Below are 21,520 nucleotides of genomic sequence, written 5' to 3'. Positions count from 1 at the left end.
CCCAACCAGGGTTCAAACCCATGCCCCCTGCAGTGGACACATGGAGTTTTAACCACTGGACCACTGGGGAAGTTCCTCATTATGATTACTGATCAGTTGTGAGTATCTGGAGGGTTTTGAGAGAGGTATTTTGAGTGAATGGAGGTCTTAGGCCTCTGAGGAGACTGATAAAGCTCAGGGAGCTGTTGCTACGGGTAGAGACTGAGTGACGTTGCATTGCCAAGGTCAGAAAGGAGCTGGTGACCAGTGAGGTGAACCAGTGAGGTCCAAACCACTTGCAATTGGACAGTGCCAACTGTCATATGCAGGGAGGGACCGACACAATCATTGGGTCTGATGGTAGGTTTTATTTTTCCCTTATTGGGAATTTATTGGGACAGATGATTACAAATTAAGCCATATCAGAATTGTTGTTGAGTTTCCAATGAAATGGAAAGTATAGAAGTAAGTGATACTGAGTCTGCCTGGCAAGTCTGACACAGGCTGTCTGTTGTCACACAGACAGGGACGGTGCTCTTCGCTTCCATGCCCTGCAGCCCGGTGTGGGGGCTGCATGCTGTGAGCACAGAGCCAGTGTTTGTTGGGCTGAACTACTTCTCCTACTTTTCATTGCAGCAAATTCCTTAAATCTTGCAGACGTTCTGTTCCTTTATCTTTAAAATGGGGAAATCATTTCCACCTCAGTTGAGAGCGGTACTGAGGACTCAGTAATAGACAATGAGTGAGTCCCCAGGACAGTGCTAGGGTCATTGTAGGAGCTCAGGAAATGTTCATTAAATGAAAGTGGTGCCAAAAGACGGAAACAACCCAAGTACCCATCAGCTTACGGATTCATAAACAAAATGTGGTTTATCCCCACAATGGACTATTATTTAGCCTTAAAAAGGAATGAAGTTCTAATACATCCTACAACATGGATGAACTTTGAAAATATTATGCTAAGTGAAAGAAGCCAGAAACAGGAGGTCACGTGTCGTATGATTCCATTTAGAATTTGTCCAGAATAGACAAATCCATCGAGACAGAAAGCAGACTTGCAGTTGTAGGGCATATGGGGTTTCCTTTTAGGGTGATGGCTACATATTGCGTGCCTGTGTGCCTGCTCAGCCGCTTCAGTCATGCCTGACTCTTTGTGATCCTAGAGACTCTAGTCCACCAGGCTCCTCAGTCCATGGGATTCACCAGGCAAGAATACTGGAGTGGGGTGCCATTTCCCTCTGCAGGTTACACATTATGAATGTCCTAATTTCACTAACAGTAAATTTTAGGTCATGTGTGTATTACTACAATTGGAAAAAAATGTTTATTCCAACTGCCTCTTAAGCTTCCTCTCCATTCATTCATTCATCCACCCAGCATTTGTGCTGTGCCAGGAGACATGATGTGAAGGCTTTCACAGAGACTTAACCACCCGTGAAAGAGAATATGAAGGGCATGTATCAAGAAGTAAGTTGTCAGGAGCATTTCCCTGTTGTGAGCTCCTTGGATTTCTATTTCCAAGGGCAAGTCTCAACACATGTCTTCTCAGCTGTTCCTCTGCTCCCAGCCAAGCGAGACCTTCTTCGAAGTGGTAGGCTTCAGACCAAGTCTGAACACACTTCCATTCGGGCCAGCCAGACCCCTCAGGGGCCAGGTCATCAGGGAGAAGTGCTGCCCTATGGGCAATGTTTTGAATGAATTGACTTAAACCCAAATCTTCTTGGTTCTCAAGGGTCAGCCTTTCCACTCATACAGACAGAAGGTAGAGGGCAGTTTTTTCCTGGAAAGGGAACTGCTTAAAGAAATCAACATCAAGTCAGAGGAAAGAGACTGCTGAAGCACAGAAGTGGATTAATGAAAGCTTCCAAAAGGAAAGGGAAGACTAGCTCCTACTCACTCAACCAAACTCTGGAAGTTGCTCTGTGGGCCATCTGAGGGTCGTTCCTGGAAGCTCAGCACTGCTTTTTATGATTTGTCCTGCTGGGGCAGATACTGAGGGACCTATTCTATTTGGTCCCAGCTTCCACTGTGAGCTCTATTTAGGATTCCCTATAACCTTAAAAGGGCTTCCCTGATGACTCAGTGGTAAAGAATCCACCTGCCAATGCAGGAAATGTGGGTTCAACCCCTGGGTTGCAAAGATCCCCTGGAGAAGGAAACAGCAACCCATACCAGTATTCATACCATGGGGAATTCCATGGACAGAGGAGCCTGGAGGGTGATAGTCCATGGGGTCCCAAAAGACTTAGCAACTAAACAACACTAGCCTTCAAAATATTTGTTGATGCATTGATTAACTGAGGCATCCAAAAGAGTGTGAACATTGGATGAAGGGCCTCTGTTTTCAAGTAACAGCAGCCACTGTTTACTCAGGGCTTTCCATGAACCAGACATGCTACACTCACGCTTCACATCCTTCACAAATACTATCCCTATTTTAATACATGAGCAACCCAAGGCTCAGAGAGGGCAGTTTACTGTCCAAGGTCACACAGCTGGGACACCTTGCTGGAGAAGAGCAGACTCAGGATGACTTTGGAAAGCTGGCACATAGGGAAGAGGTTAGGCTTGTTCTGTATGATCCCAAAGGGACCCTTTGGTTCTGGATCTCCACAGCATTTTCGTGGCCTGTGGGGTCCTAACAGATGGAAGTGGGAGACTCGAGGCAAAAGATGGGACAGAAGGGTCTTCAAGGATTAGGGATGTAGATTCACGTGCTGACGCTGCTGGTCATGCCAGCTCTCTGTGCCTCTCTCTTCTTATCTGTAAAATGGGACGTAACTGGTCAGGCCAGCCCACGTTGCTTCATTCTATCTATCATTCAGCAGCTCCCTACAGTTCTTGGGATCAAGTCCAATCTCTTCTTAGTATGGCTTGGAGGCTCCTTCATACTCAGGTCCTAGCTTTCCTCTCCAGCCTCCTGCTTCGTCACCACCTCAACCAGAGCAAACTGTTTCTCGGTCCCCAAACCCTTCAAGTCCTCTTCATCCTGCAGGCCTTTTTACACGCTGTCTCCTTGGTCACCCTGTTGAACTTTCCTGGGTGGGCAAGAATGGGGTGGCATTTGAACCCAGGCACTGAGGATTGCCCTTGTGAGCATCACAAGAGCACACCCAGGGGCCTGTTAGGCCCTGCAAGTGAGCATCACCTACTATGTGCATCAGAGCAGAAAGACATGGAAGACTTTCCAGGGAGGGCAGCACTGGTATGGACCAGATGCTGCTTGGCCCGTTCACCCTCCGCGCAGGAAAAGCACCTGTGCTCCGCCTCACTGTATATTCTGGCCTCCTGCTCCGGTGGGCAGCAGCTGTTTTGGGGTAGGGGTGAGCAGGTGAAATTCAGGTGTGTGTGTGGAGAGATGGTGAAGGGAAGGGGGAAGGTTAAGTTCCACGGTGTTCTGACCAGACAGACCTAGGCAGAGTCCATGGTATCCAGAACTAACCACATTATGCCCAAGGTCTACGCATTAAGGGCCCCTCAGTGGGCCCTGTCGGGGAAAGCCAACACAGACCTCAGCATTCCACCAGGACTTCAAGCGGGGTTTGAAAACTCAAATGCTCCAGGGTCTGGGGTGCTGTCCTAATGAATGGGGTCGTACTGTGGCCTTCCTGGCCTGTTGCTTTCTCCCTTTGGATGGCCGTGGATTCACAGAGAGGAATCCATGTGGCCAATGTGTCCATTGGAAGTAAAGCGTCAATGCTGATGCCGTGATCAGTGCTGCCTTGTATTGGAGAGACCAGAGGGAGCCCGGGCCCCGCCCTTCTCCGCAGCTGCAGCCAGCTGTTCTGCCAGGGTGAGAGCCTTGGGTGACTTACCACCCCAGGGAGCAGCTGCTGTCGGGCCCCTCCCCTCTCACATACCTTACTTTGGAAACTTGCACGGTGCCCTGGAAACTTCCAACCACTTGTATCTTCCTTCCTTTCTGGGCCTGACAGCTTTTTTCAGAATTCCATAATGTTCTGCCAGCAGGGCAAGTGCTAAGGGAATTAATACATCCCAAGAATGGCCTTCAGCCCAGGACTGACGCGTCTTTGATGTAGACATGCTCTCAGTGTCTTTGCCTTGCCCCTCAGCTTGGGTCATCCCGAGGTTCAAGCTTTATGCACCCCCTGGACGCATTCAGCTCCAGCTGTCCACAGTGGCCGCTGGCTCAGCACTGCCCCCTTTGCTGCCTGTCTCCTCCCCTCTTCCCCTGCTGGGCCGTCTGCAGCTCCATCATAAACCATTTGCTCTCAAACCTTTGTCTCAGCACCAGCTTCTTGCGTGACTCAAAGCAAGAGGCCTGATTGTCAAGATGAAGCAGAAATCTGTTTTTTATATAAAATCTCTTAATTTTTAAGTGTTGGTCAGTTGTTATAAACAAAAGCAGTCCACGCATGGACCACGCATCCGCAGGGTAGATTTGGTCCATGGCCAGTGGTGTGTGGGGCTAGGTGTGCACTGGGCTTGGCCTGACCCTGGCATCCCTTAAATGCTTGGGCATCATGGCTGTGGCTGTGCTCATGGGTGTTCTTTCCAGCAACGTGGCTGTCTTCCTTCCCTGCATCTCTGAGAATCTCTTCCTTGTTGTCACTCTCCTTTCCCCCCTCCCTCCCTTCCTTCTCTCCCTCATTCTGATTTTCTTGGGCAAGCCTCTCCAGCTGAGTCTTTACTGCTTGCTTGCTCTTCTAATAAACTGCACAGCAGCATTTAGCAAGGGCTTTACTAGCTACTAAGGGGTTGCATCTCCAGGGAACCTGTTTACTGTTGGTAACCTTTGTCCAGATGTTTTAGAAATGGTTCCTTTAAGAACTACCCCAAGCTCGAGTTTCTCAAATCAGTAGTGTCCTGTGATGTTTATGCCTGGCCTGGCTCTCCAGGGTCCCCACTCTCCATAGGGGTCACTGCATCTTTTGGGTAATGCCACAGAGGCCCCGCAGGTGTGGGTCGATTTGAAGACGCCAAGGGTTTCAAGCCACCGGCAGGTTTTATGACAGCGGCATGGATGCCTTGGAGCTGTGAACTCTGACCCCCAGTGACCCCAAGGCCGACTCTTGCTCCTGGCCTGCAGCTCAGTTAAGGGGATGGGAAAGCGGGAAGGGGCCCTGAAACCCTGGGCTTTTTCTCCCTTGAAGTAGACAGCTACATCACCTACCCTCTTACTGTCTGCTTACCATGGCTTTTAGTCCTAAACACTTACCCTTGCAGGTTTCTGGTAAGTACAAATTGTTCTGTAGAATGCCAAAGTCTTGAAAATCTTATTCAGGAAAAAAAAAAAAAGTTTACGTGATAAAAATTCCACCCATAAAATTGGTTTTGAGGGAATCCTGGTAAACTGGGTCAGAGGAAAGCAGGGCTTCTCGGAGCCTTTGATACACTAATGTGAACTGTACCTCCTTACAAGAGGTTAGGTGACCACAGGTCCTCCAAAGAGATTTGGGGACGCTGCTGTGGACTCCAGGACCTGGCAGGGCTCTGTGCACAAGTGCACAGGCCCAAGGCCTCTCTCTGCGCGTGATCAAGCTGCCCGCTAGGATTGAGCCAGCTGACTGGCTGTCTCAGCGACCCCAGAGGGGTGTTCAGCTCCTTCTCAGGGTGGATAGCTTGCGGTGTAGTACAGGAACATACAGGAGCCCTCAGAGGTCTGGGAGTGGAAAGAGGCTTGGCCTAGGCTGATGGCTGAGAGTGGGAGGGTGGGGAGGTCTCCAGGCTTCTCGGCTCTATGATTAGGGCAATTTGTTTCTCCAGGGGGCCATTTGTGGTAGGAAACACAGCCTAGAAATTAAACTAAATATATCCAGTGCCCAGAAGATTGGAAACAGCAGTGGCACCTGGCTGGGGGCCGCAGGGCCAAGATTCCACCCAGGCCGGGGTGTCATTGTGCTGCCTCCTGTATTTTAAGTGTTGGGATTGGAATGGTCTGAGTTTCCAAGACTTGGCCTGGGTGAAATGACAGATACAGGTTTGAATTTGGGGGGAAGAGGCCTCCTGCCCTCATATCATGCTTTACTCTGTCACCCCGTTGCTCCAGGGACTACTGTCCCCGGTTTTCAGCTGTTCTCTGCCTCTTCATGGCTGCTGCTGTTCCCGCTTTTCCTGTGTCCCCAAACCCACAAAGTTCCACAGGCTCTGTCTTCTCCGGTTCTAAAATGAACCCTTCTTCCTGGGGGAGAAACCGTTCCCTCCAGGGGGCTGTTAGGAAACGAAAGTGTGGAAATTTAATTCGCGCTAAGTTGATATGACTGATACAGCATGTAACTGCACGCATTTCTTAGCTGCAAGGGTTCTTGGAAATCTCAGGTGATTCTTGAAATTTATTTGAAGGCCAAATGAATGCACAGTTGCTGAGTGGGAAAGCGTTGCCTGCCCTTACAGCTGACTTCAGTCCATCCCTAAAGGGGTATTTTTGGAACAATGGTTGTCAACTACTAATTACACCTTTCATTGTAAAGGCACCTGGGGTACAGATTAAGGGAACTGACTTACCCAAAATCACAGGACCAGAAAGTGGCCAAGCTGGGACTTGTCACCAGGTCCCCTGGCCTCTAACTAACGTCCCTGTCTGACAGTGCCTGGGTATTTCTCTCAGACGCTGTCCTTGCAGCCAACTCCAAACTGTTATTGCCAGCTCTGCCATTCTGGTAACATAAAGAACATCCACCTTCACACAGGCCCTGCACGTATCCCTACTTCCCGTGCCTCTCACCTCTCAGGAACAGGGAGCAGTTTCTGTGAGTTGCTTCATGCTGGAAGCTACCCCTTTCCTATGGCTACTAATTTTTTTTTGGTTAATTTTTATTTCCCCCAACACCACTTTATTGAGATATAATTGACGTATAAGTTTTCCTGTTAATTTTTACAACCTAATTGCTGCTGAGAATAAATACAGAGGACAGAGACACATTTCAGATTCTGCTTGTTGCGTGTTTTCATTTTTAATTAAATAATTCACATTCTGTTCTGCAAAGCAGATCCTGACTGGCAGTAGCCACCAGCTTTTTGAAGGCAACCCCTGTATTTTCAGGAGACTGTAGCCACGGCAAGAACATTGATGGCAAGGGGGCTGGGAGCAACAGGGCCAAGCAGGCTGAGCTACATGCTACACATACAGACGTGTGGACACATATGTACATACCAGGCCACCTATGGCCAGGAAGGGGGTATCCTGTACTACGTGGCCATGAAATATGACATAAGGCCAAGGTCTTGGCAAAAAGAGTTTGCAGGATCCAGGAGGGAGCAGGTGAATCAGGCAGATTTGGCCTAGAAAGTACAGATGAAATGGAGACTTTAGGGGGTGCCCCGTTCAAGCCCAACGTTAGAAGAAGCAAGAAACATAGGTCATTTTATTTGACAAATAAATACAAATAAAATACCTGGTCCACAATATGGGCTAGGCCCTGAAGACGGCACCACGTAATCTTGGAAACGCATAACTAATTAGTCCCCCATGCACAGTATGGAATGACAAAGGTCACAAGACCCTAGGATCTTGAAGTTCTTAAGACATCTGCAGTTGCTAATTCTGCTTCATCCTTTTGAGGTAAAGAGCAGCCTCCACTCTTCCTGAAACCATGGTAGTTGAAAGACCACGTGGCTGCATTCAGGAAACCTTGGGCCTCCTCCCTCCCTTTCTAACTGGACCATGTCCTAGGACTCTTTCAGGCAAACCCATCAACTTTGGATCTCAGAGGATGCCTCTTCTTTAAATGTGAGCAGACTGACAAGACCCGCTTTTTCTTGGATCTCATCAGTCTGCACAAATTTAAAGGCGTATCCTCTGCAGGCATCTGTTCCCCCCATCCCCTCCCTGCCTCAGGGACACAGCCATCCAGTCTTCTGCCCCCGTCCTTCATAATCCAGGGCCTCTTAAGGGACAGGCCCCACAGTCAGTTAACACAGGCCCAGGGCTGGAAGAGATCTTCAGGGTTAGGACCAGAGCATTGGATGCTTACACCTCCTGTCTGCTGATTGGCTAAGCATACATCTTCTGGGACACGGATTCCCTGGAGCTCATCTGGAGAGCAGAGGTGGAAAGATGTCATTGCAATGGGTTCGGTGGGACTTTTGCTCTTAAGGGTTTGGTCAGCAGCTGTCCCATCAGACCAGATTCTGGCACAGCTCCCGGGCTGAGGGTGCTGGCAGACAAACATTTTGTTTTTCTGTTTTTATTTTCAAGTGAGTGCATCACATAAACAGACAAAGGGCTAGAATTTGCTCGTGTCTCTCCACCTTAGTGATAACTTGGTGATAACCCATAGGAGCTGTGCTACAGAGCCCTGCACATCTGCACTTCTTCCCTCTCTATGGGACTCAGGAATCCTGCCCCCTCCCAAATCCTGCTCCCATAGCCCTTTCCCCATGTCCTCATCCACTCCAAGATTTATAAACAAGGTCCAGAGGAAAAGCCAGGAATGGGTAGCAGGGGTGACGCCCTGAGGGTGCTGGACACTGCCCTGTCTCACCAAGGCCTGGAATGTTCTGAGCTATTTTTATAGGCTGGGCTAAAGAGGTCTTCATGAAGAAGAAGAAAATGAGTAAACGCTCATTGCTGAATGAGCCTCTTGTTCTGGAGGAGCTGGTGGCTGGCAGAGGTGAGGCCTCAACACTCCCTGTCTCCAGGCAGGTGGGTGTTGCAGAGGGGAAGGCTCCAGTGTGAAGGGGGAGCACAGCGGGAACAGAAAAACAAACCAGGGCTGGCATTGCTGGAAAACGAGGCACTGCCTCTCAGCTGGACCACTCTCCCTAACCCAGCTCCCTGCTGATAACACCTCATGTGGGTCTCCAATCAGGTCCCAAGGAGTATAAAGTCAGTAATCACCCCACCCTGTCCTCCCTAAAACCCCAAGGGTTCCCAGAGCGTTGCTGAGCCCAAGGCAACACTCAGGTGAGTTGTGTCTTATTTCAGACACGTGGGCAAAGGTAGTAATGCAGAAAGGGTCTTACTGTCATATCTTCAAATCAACAAGAGGGAAAAGCCCAAGCTAAAAAAATACCCGGCAGCTGTCATGACTCCCATGCTCTCAGCTTTGTCCTCTGGTGTATTTTGAATTGTCTTGGAGTGTCCTTGTATACATGAAGTGAATGGCTTCTATTATTGTTGTCTTTCTTGATTTGGGTTCAGCTTTGAGTCCCTGCAAATAATAAAATATTTTTCCATCTCTTCTTTTTCACAAAATAAATAAATTAAGTCAACCTGCAGTGTACAAATTGTCAATGTCCTGAGAAGTCCCAAAGGTCCATTCTCCACACAGTCCTCAGGATTCAGGGGTAGAGGCCTTAGCCCCAAAGGCATAGGAAGGAAAGAAGTAAGGAAGGAAAGAAGTCTGCTATCCACACTAGGAGAGCCCCAGGACCCAGGAAGGGTGCTGGACAGAGGTGTCTGCCCCCCACCACCCCAAGTAAGGGATAGTGGAGGGAGCAGGGCAGGGGCCGGGGAAGAACGGCCAGCACTTCTGGGCCTGCCAGAACCATCCTGGCACCACTCTGCGCTAGGATCAAGTTTTCAGAGCTAGAGTACCTTTGGACCCCAAATTAGAGCCAGTTCCCTGCACAGTTTATGCTTGGACTATAAAACCTAGAGATTTCCTTGATCGGTTGAATCCACGGTGATGGAGACCCAGGGCACTGATTGTAATGGATCCCGCAAGATGGCCACTGTCCTCACCTTTTCAAAGGCTGGCTTTCCACCAGGATGCACCCCTCTCTTCCCTAGAGCAACCCCAGCTGGACTCAGATCTTGTATTTCCCTGCTGTCCATAATACTTGAAACAAAACTCAGCCCTCCAGGCTTGATAATGGGATAGATCTGATACAGAGGTTGTCCAGGAAATCAGAAACAGCCCTTAGTGAACTTCTGATTCTTCCTGCAAGTTCTCAGGGGGTACTGAGTTCTGCTCCCTGGTTTGGGGTGAGAGTGGGGAAAGGCTTCTGCTTTGGGGACATTTGGTGCTTGGTCATAGGCCCCTGATCCCCCAGGAAATGTTAGGGCTTGGGAGAGATTTTCAAATCTGGCCTCTTCTTGAGGAGGGGGTGAGGACTGCTAATTTATGCTGCCTTGGACACTCAGCAAAGAACACTGGTGATTTCTGAGATCTGTTCCACATGAGTTCAAACAGGAAAGCCCGTGGGGCACTGTGGGCTGCCATGTGGCCATCTAGGCTCTGATCCTTCTGGAGGAAGTTTCCTTCTCCTAATCCTCTGGCTCCAGCAGGATCTAAAATGCTCCCCACTGATCCTCCCAGCCCCGCTCAAGGCCACAATGCTTCCAAGCAGCACTCCTGCAGAAACAAACCTGAAAATATAGCCACAAGAGACCAAACCATAAATAACTTAAAACACTCAGATCATCCCATGTTGAGCAACACTCTTCCCAGAGCCCTAAAGGAGGAATTCCAGACACCAACCACACAACCATGACAACCAACCATGTGGCTGACCTCGGTCTACTGTCTTCTCAGGGGAGGGGCTATCCTGATGTGACTTTTCCCCCAAGAGCTCTCTATACTTCCATTTGGGCCCTGCCCCACAGAGGCCTGGCTGGAAATGACAGGACTCCTGAGCTGCCTTTTGTCTCCAGGGACCACAAATGCTCCTGCCACTCAGGCCTGAAGTAGCTTTCAAACACGGACATGCTCTTGGGGAGTCAACTCAGCTGGGACGGGGCCTTCAGGCTGCCATCACACGGGGGTCAGACAAGCCAGTTTAAAACATGCTGCCTACTAGCAGCAAGGACAGGAGGGAAGTAGCCATGAGAATCTAAGGCGGGCAGAGGCCATGCACTTGCAGTTCTGTACCCATCATCCAGCCTCAGACTTACATGGGGAATAGGGTCATGGTTCATGACCATATGCCACTCCCCCATCCTCCTGCATGCTGCAAGCTAATTCATTTGTCCTGTCCGACTCTTTGCAACCGGTGGACTTTGGCCTGCCAGGTCCCTTTGTCCATGGGATTTTCCAGGCAAGAACACTGGAGTGGGTTGTCATGCCCTCCTCCAGGGGATCTTCCAGACCCAGGGATCCAACCGAAATCTCTTATGTCTCTTGCATGGACAGGCGGGTTCTTTACCACTAGTGCCACGTGGGAAGTCCCTCCCTCGTGCTCTAATAACTCTGAAAAGCTTTTTTTCTGTATGTATGTGTGCATGTATTTCTGTTTTTCTGTGTGTGGGGTGTGAATGTAGGTATGTGTCTTTATATGTATATTTTGTCGCTCTATATAGAGCTGATTTCACCTCTCCCCAGTGACCCACTCAAATGCTACACTGGATTATGAAGAAATTCAGAAACTGAAAGGTTCACACTGAGTAAAGCAGGGGGTCTGACTGTGACTAGCTCGTGTCGGAACCCCTTCCGGTTGTAAATATTTGTAGACCCTTGCCCACTAGGTCTACAGGCCATCTATGTGTGTTTCATGTATGTTTCTGTGTGTGTGTGTGACAGAGAGAAAGAGGGAGAGACAGGGAGAGGAGAGAAAGAATTGTGAACAGGCCCGGGCCTGCCTGGGTCTGCTCAGGAGACGACAGTCCCTTAGGTCTGGGTTTGACAGCCCTCAAAAGGGCCGGCCACCGTCCTGTTCTCAGCGGAAGCCCCGGGCCCACAGCTGCAGGGGAAGCGAGCTGGCTGGGGGCCTACTTCTACAGCGCAGGCGCGGCTTACGCCCGATGCGTCTTCCAGCCCACGCCCTGCGGCGGCGCCGCAGACTCCCCGCGGGCCTGGGTGAGGCAGGCAGAGCGGGACTTTCAACAGCAGGGGTGCTGGCACCCCGGGCCCCCTACGTGACCCAGAAGGTGCCGCGCTCCTCCAGCAGGCTGACGGAGCGGTTGGAGAGCGAGGCGGCATCCTGCACCGGCTTGTAGCCGAAGAGGCGCATGGCCGGGCCGCAGGCGGCCTGCACCACCTGCGCCAGCTTGAAGGGCATGCTGAAGCGCCACTTCTCAAACTGTTCCGAGGAGTTCTTCTGCGTGGAGTAGATGCCATCGTGGGCCGCCTGGGTGTTCTTCTGGATCCAGTCCTCCACCTGCGGAGTTAGGGGGATGCCTGCAAAGCGATACATCTCCTGGGCCTTCTGCAGCGGCCGGAGGGCCACGTCCTCGTAGCGCACCAGCATGTAGCGGCCCCGCAGCCAAGCCGGCTGCCTCAGGCCCAACTCGGCGGATAGGCGGATGCTCTCACAGTTGCCCTTCAGCCGCAGCACCTCCTCCTCTCTCAGCTGGTCCTGTCCCTTGGCCAGCCACTTCTTCCAGGTCTCGTACTTGTCCGCGAAGGCCACCATGCGGGAGGCCAGCACAGCGCGGGGGTCGCGCACCAGCTGGATGACGCGCAGGTCGAGACGGGGGTCCTCGGCCAGCGGCTGGAGGAACTCCAGTTGCCTGATGCGGACGGCCTTGATGGCCATATGCTCCTTGCGGCGGCAGGCTTCAGCGGCCAGCGTCATGTTGAGAGGGCCACAGCGGCGGTTCTTGCAGGGATACTTCTCGAAGACCTTCTTGACGAGGGGTGTGCAGACGGGGTCCTCGCAGAGGGAGCGGCTGGAGCCCCGGCGGAACACGAACTGGGTCAGGTGGTCCTCGGGCGCCGGGATGATGAAGTGCTCCAGGATGTACAGGTCGCACAGGAAAAGCTGCTTGAGCACGTCGCGGTAGACCAGGGCCGAGCCCGCAGCGTTGGCGCCACCCTGCTCGAAGGACACCGTGCGCTCGATGTGCCACAGCGGCTCGAAGAGGTAGAAGATATTGCCCTGCTGATTGAAGAACTCACCCACAAACGAGGAACCGGTGCGAGTCGTGGCCATGAGGAGCACGTGGCGCCGGGGCGGGGCCTCGGCGGGTGGGCGGGGTTCCAGCTGCTCCCACTCCTCTTCCGCCTCCAGCATCTGCTCCTCCTCGGCCTCCTCTGCTGGCTCCATGCCCAGCTGCAGACTGAGGTTTCGCAGGCGGCTCTGCAGCTGCAGGAAGGCCGAATCCAGCTCACTCAGGGACAAGAGGGATGCGTTCTCGGCCAAGACCAGGGCTGGGTCGGTGCTATTGGCATCTACCAGGGATTGGGGGATCTGCTTCAGCTTGTCTGAGACCCTGTGAGAGCAAAGGGATACCGGGATCAGTGATTGACTGGGGACTCTATCCCCTGTGCCACCCTAAGGAGCGTCCCAGGATGACCACCCAGAAGCTGACTTTGAGGCAAGGATTTGAGTAAGTAGTTTATCTGGGACATGATCACAGGAGGAACGGGTAGTGACTTGAGACGAGGAGGAAAATAGCTGTGGCCAAATTGCTCTGCCAGGGGAACCCCAGGTGACATTTAGACAGAGCACACCTCAGGATTCCCTCACCCAGGGGGTGTGAAACTGCCAGGTGGCCTTGGCTGAGGGCTTCTCCCAGAGGTATTTACTCCCCAGGACTTCTGGCTTGCCAGTGTGCAGGTGGAGAGTTGCAGGAGCTTGCAGCAGGACCCAGTAGGCACTGACTGGAATAGTCCATGCTGAGGAACCCAGGTAGGGCACCAGCATAATGCCGACTACCCAGCTGAATTCCTAATCTGCCGATCTTGGTTGATGCTTTTGTGCAAGGGTTGTGCCTGAGAGAGAAGGTCTATAAATCTTTCTATGTATAGCAGGCTCACTAACAGGACCACTGCACACAGTGGTACACTCCCAACTCTGTGCATCCTCCATGTAGCCTATGAGAGTGCACACCCCTGGAGTTGAGCAGTACACAGCCTAGGCAGCTGAACATGGCAGCCCTGCTGACCAGAGTATCTGTACCAGAACCCTGCCTCATAGTCATCCATGACTTTATTTGGTTACGCCAGATCTTAGTTAAGGCATGTGGATCTTTAGTTGCAGCATGATGGATCTAGTTTCCTGACCAGGAGTAGAACCTCAGAGCCCCTGCACTGGGAGAAGAGAGTCTTAATCACTGGACCAGCAGGGAAATCCCTCATCCATGACTTTGGATTAGTATAGGAAATATGCTGTTAGTGTGAGGTATCATCCTAGGCCAGGAAGTTAACTAATAATAATAGCAACAGCCAGTAAGCACAGGATACCAAACTGTGTGTTAGACATTGGGCTAAATGCTTTTACATTTTATTTAATCTTTACAACAAAGCAGGCCCCATCGCTAGCCACATTTTAGAAGAGGAACTTAAGGCAGAAAAGTGAAATGATTTATCTAAGCTGTCACAGCTAGAAAGGGCCAGAATCATGGGAATTCCCTGGCAATCCAGCAGTTAGGACTCTGTGCTTCCACTGCAGGGGGCATGGGTTCCATCCCTGGTCAGGGAACTAAGATCCTGAAAGCTGCATGCTGTGGCCAAAAAAAAAAAAAGGGGGGTCAGAATCAGGATTCCAACTCAGGATGCCTGAGTCCAGAGTCCAAGTCTCACTGCTGTGCGGTAATGAGGACGTGGATATGACCTGCCTGGGCACAGGAGGGGCTTGGTGATGGCTGGCTGAAGGACTGCCTTTCTTGGTCCACAGAGAGTGCCCCGCAGCCACCTCTCTGCCCCCACCCATCCCACCTGGATAAGGAAGACTTGTGCTTGCATCCCTCACCTTGATATGATTTTATTTTCCTTTTCAATGAAGACAAAAACCACCACCACAAAAGCCAGGAAAAGGGCATATTTGCTCCTCATTCTCAGGCTGTGCAGAAAATGTCGGCAGTCCTGGGGCAAAGAGAGTCCTTTCTCCATGGGGCAGGGTGGGGCCGTGGGCACTCAGCTCAGGGGCACCACTCAGGACCTGGCTCGTCCTTCCCGTGGGGGACACCGGGTCCTGTGGAGAGATGGGCAGTCAGGACACCCTCGTCTATAGTTGAGAACAAACAGGAACTTTTCCACCAGATGTTTGGGGACCCCAGCCCTGTTTAGCAGCCAGAACTCCAGACCCACTCTCCCAATGGACTGTGCCCCAGAAACTTGAAATCAGGTCATTTAAAATGTTAACGAACCTGCTGATTCATCCATGTCACTTCCATCAATTTATGCTTTGACCTCACGAGTCAAAGGCAAAAGTACAAAAAGAACACTCCTTGCAGTATATGTGTTTGCAATAGCAAAAGAGTACAAACATCTAAATAAAAAAATGATGATGCAAACAATGGATTATTATGCAGCCACAAAGAATGAGATACTAATGCTGATATGAATAATCTACTATATATAGTTATATATAATGTAGATGTTATAATAGATAAGCAAGCTGCAGACATAGTCTGCATATAGGATAGGGTTTCTTAGCACTATTGACATTTTTCGAAATTAGCTTTTATTGGGGTACAGTTGACTTAGAATGTTAATTTCTGCTGTACAGCAAGGTGAATCAGTTATACATATATCCACTTTTTTTAAGATTCTTTTTCCATATAATCTCCTTATTAGTTATCTGTTTTATAGATAGTAGTGTGTATATTGGAGAAGGCAATGGCACCCCACTCCAGTACTCTTGCCTGGAAAATCCCATGGATGGAGGGGCCTGGTAGGCTGTAGTCCATGGAGTCGCTAAGAGTCGGACATGGCTGAGTGACTTCCCTTTCACTTTTCACTTTCATGCATTGGAGAAGGAAATGGCAACCCACTCCAGTGTTCTTGCCTGGAGAATCCCAGGGACGGGGGAGCCTGGTGAGATGCCGTCTATGGGGTCACACAGAGTCGGACACGACTGAAGCGACTTAGCAGCAGCAGCAGCAGCAGTGTGTATATGTCAATCCCAATCTCTGAATTTATCCCTCCCCCTCTTTCACCCTTGGTAACAATAAGTTTGTTTTCTACATCTGTGACTCTGTGCTTTGTAAGTAAGTTCATTTGTACTATTTTTTTAGATTGCACGTATAAGCTGTATTAGATGATATTTGTCATTCTCTGTCTGACTTCACTCAGTATGATAACCTCCAGGTCCATCTATGTTGCTGCAAATGGCATTATTTTGTTCTTTTCTATGTCAGCACTGTTGACATTTTGGATCAGATAATTCTTCGTTGTGGGGGCTGTCCTGTACATTGTAGGATGTTTAGTGGCATCCTTGGCCTCTACTCATTAGATACCAGTAGAGTGTCCTCTGCTCAGCTGTGACAATCAGAAATGTCTCCAGACACTGACAGATCGGTGAGGGGGAGTGGGTAGGGAGGGGTGGGGCGGTGCAAAATCATCCCAAGTTGAGAACCTCTGATGCAGTATGAAAAAAAATTAAGGGAGAGAAAAATATAAATGCTAGATACAAGTGGACTGTGGCGGCAGGGAGACACGAGGCCAGTAACAGGAGCGGGTAGGTCAGGAGAGAAGGGTGAGGTGAGTCTCAGCATTTACTGCGTAGCATTGTGCACCATTAGAAACTTTACCATGTGGATGCATAAATGTTTTAAAATTAACTAAAGGTTTTCCACCATACCATGTGAATTTTAGCAAAATCCTTCATACAGCCTAGGCCTTCAGGTCTCAGCTTCGTCGGGCAGCTTCCTCCTGGGTAGGTTAGGGCCCCCTTGGCCCCACTGCATTATGACCTGAGACTGGCGTAAAGCACACCCACTTGAAATGACTTGTTCAGTGCTGACCATCTCTTTGTGGAGGGCAGGCAGTTGTCTGGGCCCCTTATTATCCCTTAGTACTGGGCCAGGCACACAGGAGACACTCGTGCATGGCTGCTAAATGACAGAATGGTTAAAGGAATAAATGACTCCTAACTGAAACTGTATATATTTTTTAAAGCCAGAGCAAATACACCGTGGCCCAGTGCAGCCTGAATCACCATTGCTTTCATTTATCCTCACCATCAAACACATACCTGTACCCCAAGCCCCCAGATTCCAACACAACCCCCTCTTCCGAAAGTCTCTCCGTTTCTCCATAAGGACTCTCATCCATGGAAGACAGTCTGCTACAAGTTTAGAAAAGTGTTATTGTGACCTTGTGCATCCAGGAGCATCCTTCTTTCTGGGAAAGATGAATTTTTTTCCAAGCTGATATTGACGCTGAGGAGTGGGAGGGCTGAAAGGAGGGTCCCCAGGCTGCAGCTTCATCATACAATGGAAGTGGTTTTAGGGACAACCAGAAAATCTACCCTCTGGGGAAAGCAGTGAGACTGGGGTTCTGCTTATGAGAAGACAGATGTGTACCCTGGCAGCCAAAGTGGAGGGCCTCAGCTGTGCAGGGCAGAGCGGTGGGGGGGCGGGGGGGAGGGCGGCAGTAGGCAGCTCACCCTGGCCTTTGGCCAGGGTGCTTTGGGAGTATAGGTGGGTGGACATGAGCCAGAAGGGAAGAGGGCTGCAAGGCCAGTTCAAGAGTAACTGAATATCCCTGCCTCTTCCTAATTCTTCTGGGCCATTTCCCATGCACTTATTAAATATCTCCTGAGCACCTACTATGTGCCAGTCTAGGCACTGTATCCCACAGCAGGGAACAAGCAGACCCCACCCATGCCCTCATGGGACTTATACTCTGGTTGAAAGAGCCAACTAGAAGGATATGAGTTGATGAAATTTGTTGAAATTTATAAAGTTACTACTCTGTGCCTAGTAGCATGCCAAGGACTTGATTTGTATTTCCTCATCCCACAAAAGCCCTGTTAGATAGTGACCCATTTTACAGATGAGAAAACTGAGGTTGAGAGAGATTAAATAATTTGCCCAAGTTTCCTCTAGCAACAGCCTGATTGCCGCTCCCAAATCTAAGTCATTCCAGCCTCTCGATGTTCCACAGTGACACCCCCTGCCGCACAGCACGTATGATTGGACTTTGCAGTTGATGGCGTGTCTGTCTCTCATTCCTAGACTACAAGTTCTCTGAAGTCCAGACCAGCATCTAGAACAGCACCTGCCATGTACCCACTGCCCAGCAAGTTCCTGGTAAGTCAGCTCACTGAAGCTGCTGACCGGCAGGCAGTCAGCATGTGTTTGCAGAACTCTGGGCAGGGCTGTGTTCCTCACTCACCCAGTGTAGCCTGTGGTGTGTGAGGCCGCCTGTCCTGCTAGGAGGGTGAGACCCAGTACTGAGTGCAGAGCACAAAGGATTGAAATATTGGCTTTCTTCCCTCTAGGCTCTCAGCGGAAAGGGCCCGGATCTGATGATGTGAGGGAAGCAAAGGAGCTAGGACCAGAAGTCCTGGGTTTTTGTTCTTCCCGCTTGTCTAACATGCTGTGTGACATCGTATAAGAGACTTGACCTCTCTGGGCCTCAGTTTCTTTACTGGTAGCATGAAAAGGGTGGTTCCTGCTGAATAATGTTGCTCTGAGGAGCAGTATCTGGTACATGGAGAGGGAGAAAATGTAGGCATGGGGCACAGGGAGTTGTGTTGGCTGTCCTCTCTCTTCTGGGTCATACATCTTTGGTACAGTTTACAAAGTTGACTGTGTGGATGACAAAGATCCTGAACCGTCTCCTCTCTTCCCTTCCAGGAAGTGTTTCTATTTTTGACTTGCTGTCCCAGCCCCCTTAGCCCCTGAATAATAGAGTTCCTGAGAACCTTGCTGACATTGCCCTAAAAGGAAGACACGAGGGTGAAAACTCCCTCCAAATGAAATCCCAGGCAGGCTGTTGGCTCCTTGGCCCTGGTCCAGGCAGGCTGCCCCTAGGGTTAGCTTTGGAAGGCCAGCAGGCAAATGGGCAGTCAGGAGAGGGTGGTTTAGAGATCCCCAGACCCAGGAGGTAGCAGAGGGTCACAGATGCCAGGTCACAGGGTCATGGGGGATGGCCGAGATGGGCGTCATGCACGTGGCCTGCAGGAGGCCCTTTGCAAGAAGTGTGTCTGTGATATCTGCGACACTGGACAAACCCTCCCTAGAGCTGTGGTGCCCGCCTTGCTTAGCTCATGGGAAGAATGAAAAATCTCTTCCTTTTCTTGGCAGATGCCATCTCTGGGGGAGTACTCGATACCTTTCTTCCCCCCAAACCCAGCAGTAACGCAATAGCTAAAGGAAAAGGGGGTATCCCCCTGCTGGGATGCCAGCAGAGGTCACACTGCCAGGGCAGCAGGGCCAGTGGTGGAGAAGGCCAGGGGCACATGCCGGCTCAGCCTTGCCTGAATGCAGGGGAGCGGGGCGGCTGTCCTGGGCCCAGTTAAACTCAGGACTCAGCTCAGAGGTCCCCTCCCCTGGAGTCCCTCCCTGCCCGCTGACCTAATGTGGACTGTCTCCCTTCTCCCTATCCCTTTTAGCACCTTGCTTGCTCCCTTCTTGGATGGAAATGTGCTTGTTTACTGCCTGTTTCAGCCACTGGCGTGTGAGCTCCGTCTGTATCCCTGCTCCGTGTGCACCAGGCACAGTAAGTACCTCTGTAGAATGAATCGTTGAATGCTTTTTCCAAAGAATTTAGCCCACTGTGAGATGCTCAGTCATTCTAAGTTGATGGAAAATACAAAGAGAAAGAAGAAAAAGCCACTGTTCCCTATCTGAGCGAAGCAGGTCTATGCCATGGCCTGTGCTGCACGTGTGCACTGAGTATTGCTGATGTTGAGTCGCTCAGGCGCGTCCTACTCTTTGTAATGCTATGGACTGTAGACTGCCAGGCTCCACTGTCCATGGGGTTTCCCAGGCAAGGGTACTAGTGGGCTGTGCACTGAGTGCCCCCCAAACAGGGACTGAGTGGATACTACATGCGTATACTACCGGAGCGTGCTACAAGCGTGTACTGTGGGCCAGCCTTTGTGTTTGGGGCTTCACATATGTCAGTCTCGAATTGTCATGACAATCTGGGATACCCTTTTGAGGATAAAGAACCTCGGCCTGTGGCTTTCAGTTCCAAGTCTCCCCAGCTACGTGGTAGTAGCAGGGAGGGCAGAAAACAGCGGAGGCAGCCCAGGCAACCCCAGTGAGGGAGCCCTGGAAAGAAAGCAGGCGGTGATCTGAGGCCCTACACCCCAGGCACTGGCTTCCCTACCCTGCTCTCCCCTCGGGGCCCTTTCTGCTCAGGCCTCCCTCGTGACCTGGCAACGGGCCCTCGGCAGAGAACAGTTTTGTACTTGGATGGCTTCCTCCCGTGGAGGAGGTGGGATCCCAGACTCTGCTGTGAATGCTGCTCTGATAAGGGACGGGCCCTGCCAGACATTGCATCAGGCAGCAAAGCTCCACTCCCCTCGCTTGGCTCGCTCCAGGCCAAGAGCACAGTGGGGATCAGGGCCTCCGCTGTGGCAGGCGCCGCTTACAGCCTTTCCGCCGGCAGGAGGAGGAGCTGCCTGGGCCGAGGAAGGCCAGGGGCTGAGATGGAGGAGGGTCCTGGGCAGAGACGGGAGCAGTGAAGCCCATTGTGGGGAAACTCTGAACCTACTCATGAGCTGCAGCCCTGGGGGCCGGGAGGTGCCCCAACCATGCCAGGTGCCCAGACACCTAGGAGGGGAGACCTTGGGAGGGCTTCCATGAGTGGCTCTAGATCCCCTTGAGTGGAGGCAGGGGGCAGGGCCAGGAGAAGGAGCACACATGCTCAGAGGTGATCTCTGCTGGGAGGATGCAGGAGTCCATCCAGTGGCCTGTCCAGATGAGGTTCTGTTTCATGTAGGGATATCCAGAGATGGATATCCAACTTAGTGGGCTGTCCAACTTAGTGTCTGACAGGAGAGTAAATGCCCAAGTGCCATTACATGAACCAGGGATGGAAGGAAGAAGAGAAGGCATGAGAGAACGAGGAAGTAGATGGGGGCCTGGCTGAGGGATGCTCCCTCAGCCTGGGGGTGTCATTCCTCCCCAAACCCCTCCTGTTCCGGGACTCCAGCTTCCTCTCCTAAAAACAAACCATCTAAAACTTCCTTATGGGCACATGTCCAGCCTCAGCCAAGACAGAGCCAGAGTAGATGCTCCCAAGTTGGAGGTGTGTATCATCTGAGCAGCAGTGGACATCTAAGAGCTTATGAGAAGCCATGGGCCAGAGCCACGGGATGGACCAGAAGGCTGAGGGCTAGCCTGGTGCGGTGGTGGGCGTGGGGGTTGCTGCAGACTCTAAGGGAGCCATCTCTGGCAGGGACAGACCCCCGTGGCCCCTCAGCCCTGTTTTCCTGTGTGAGGATGTGGGGGAGAGTGCTCTCTACCCTCATTTGACACAGTCACTTCAACAGGGCCTGCTCAGCTGTGTGAGAAACACATTTTGTGCAAAACACTGACAGCTGCATGGATACAGGGCCCCAGAGAATAGTCCCCACCCCTCCTATCAGCAAAGGTATTTCCTACGTCTCTCACGCCAGCCCTGGGCCAGGTCAGGCCACTGCTCTAGGCTTTCTAGCCCTTGCCCAGTCAGGGGCTGCAGCAGAGGCTGGTGTCCAGGATGCCCACAGCTGTGCGGCCGGGCAGCCAGGTGAAGAGTCAGTTGGCTTGTTTGGAACCGACCTCAACGTGAGCCAAGACTCATGGCCCAGGATGTGCACCCAGCCTTGGGAGTCCAACGTGTGAGAAGCGCCTTGAGTGTCTCAACAGACGGGGCTGGCTGAGGCAGTGCACTGGCCCAGTGGAAGCAAGCCGTGCGGGGGTTAAAAACGCTGATGCACAGCTGCAAAGATGGAATATTGAGGGATGGTTCTTTTCATTTTCTACCTTTTTGTATTTGACTTTTTGACAACCATACATATACCAATTTAATTAAAA

The 21,520-nt window shown here is 51.2% G+C and overlaps 1 protein-coding gene and 1 long non-coding RNA gene across 15 annotated transcripts in view; one reads left to right on the top strand and one right to left on the bottom strand.

Annotated features, from left to right (window-relative positions):
• Positions 1-6,868: 6,868 nt before the first annotated feature.
• The window catches only part of CHST3 (carbohydrate sulfotransferase 3), a 38,501-nt gene continuing 23,849 nt past the window's right edge, over positions 6,869-21,520 (bottom strand). For all 14 annotated transcript variants that reach the window (XM_055535217.1, XM_055535252.1, XM_055535207.1 and 11 more), the window contains 2 exons: positions 14,515-14,736; positions 6,869-13,033 (listed from right to left, as the gene is read on the bottom strand). In XM_055535217.1, coding sequence (XP_055391192.1) covers positions 11,734-13,033; positions 14,515-14,654 — 1,440 coding nt within the window. In that variant the 5' untranslated portion in view covers positions 14,655-14,736 and the 3' untranslated portion in view covers positions 6,869-11,733. The remainder of the gene's footprint in view (positions 13,034-14,514; positions 14,737-21,520) is intronic.
• The window catches only part of LOC129619861 (uncharacterized), a 40,556-nt gene continuing 32,049 nt past the window's right edge, over positions 13,014-21,520 (top strand). Inside the window, exons 1-3 of the long non-coding RNA XR_008698190.1 lie at positions 13,014-13,150; positions 17,726-17,800; positions 19,108-19,214. This is a non-coding gene — a long non-coding RNA (uncharacterized LOC129619861). The remainder of the gene's footprint in view (positions 13,151-17,725; positions 17,801-19,107; positions 19,215-21,520) is intronic.

The sequence above is a fragment of the Bubalus kerabau genome, chromosome 1, assembly GCF_029407905.1.
Source record: "Bubalus kerabau isolate K-KA32 ecotype Philippines breed swamp buffalo chromosome 1, PCC_UOA_SB_1v2, whole genome shotgun sequence".
Classification (NCBI taxonomy): domain Eukaryota; kingdom Metazoa; phylum Chordata; class Mammalia; order Artiodactyla; family Bovidae; genus Bubalus; species Bubalus kerabau.
The sequence above is the reverse complement of the archived record's forward strand: the minus strand, read 5'-3'. Positions and strand labels throughout refer to the sequence as shown.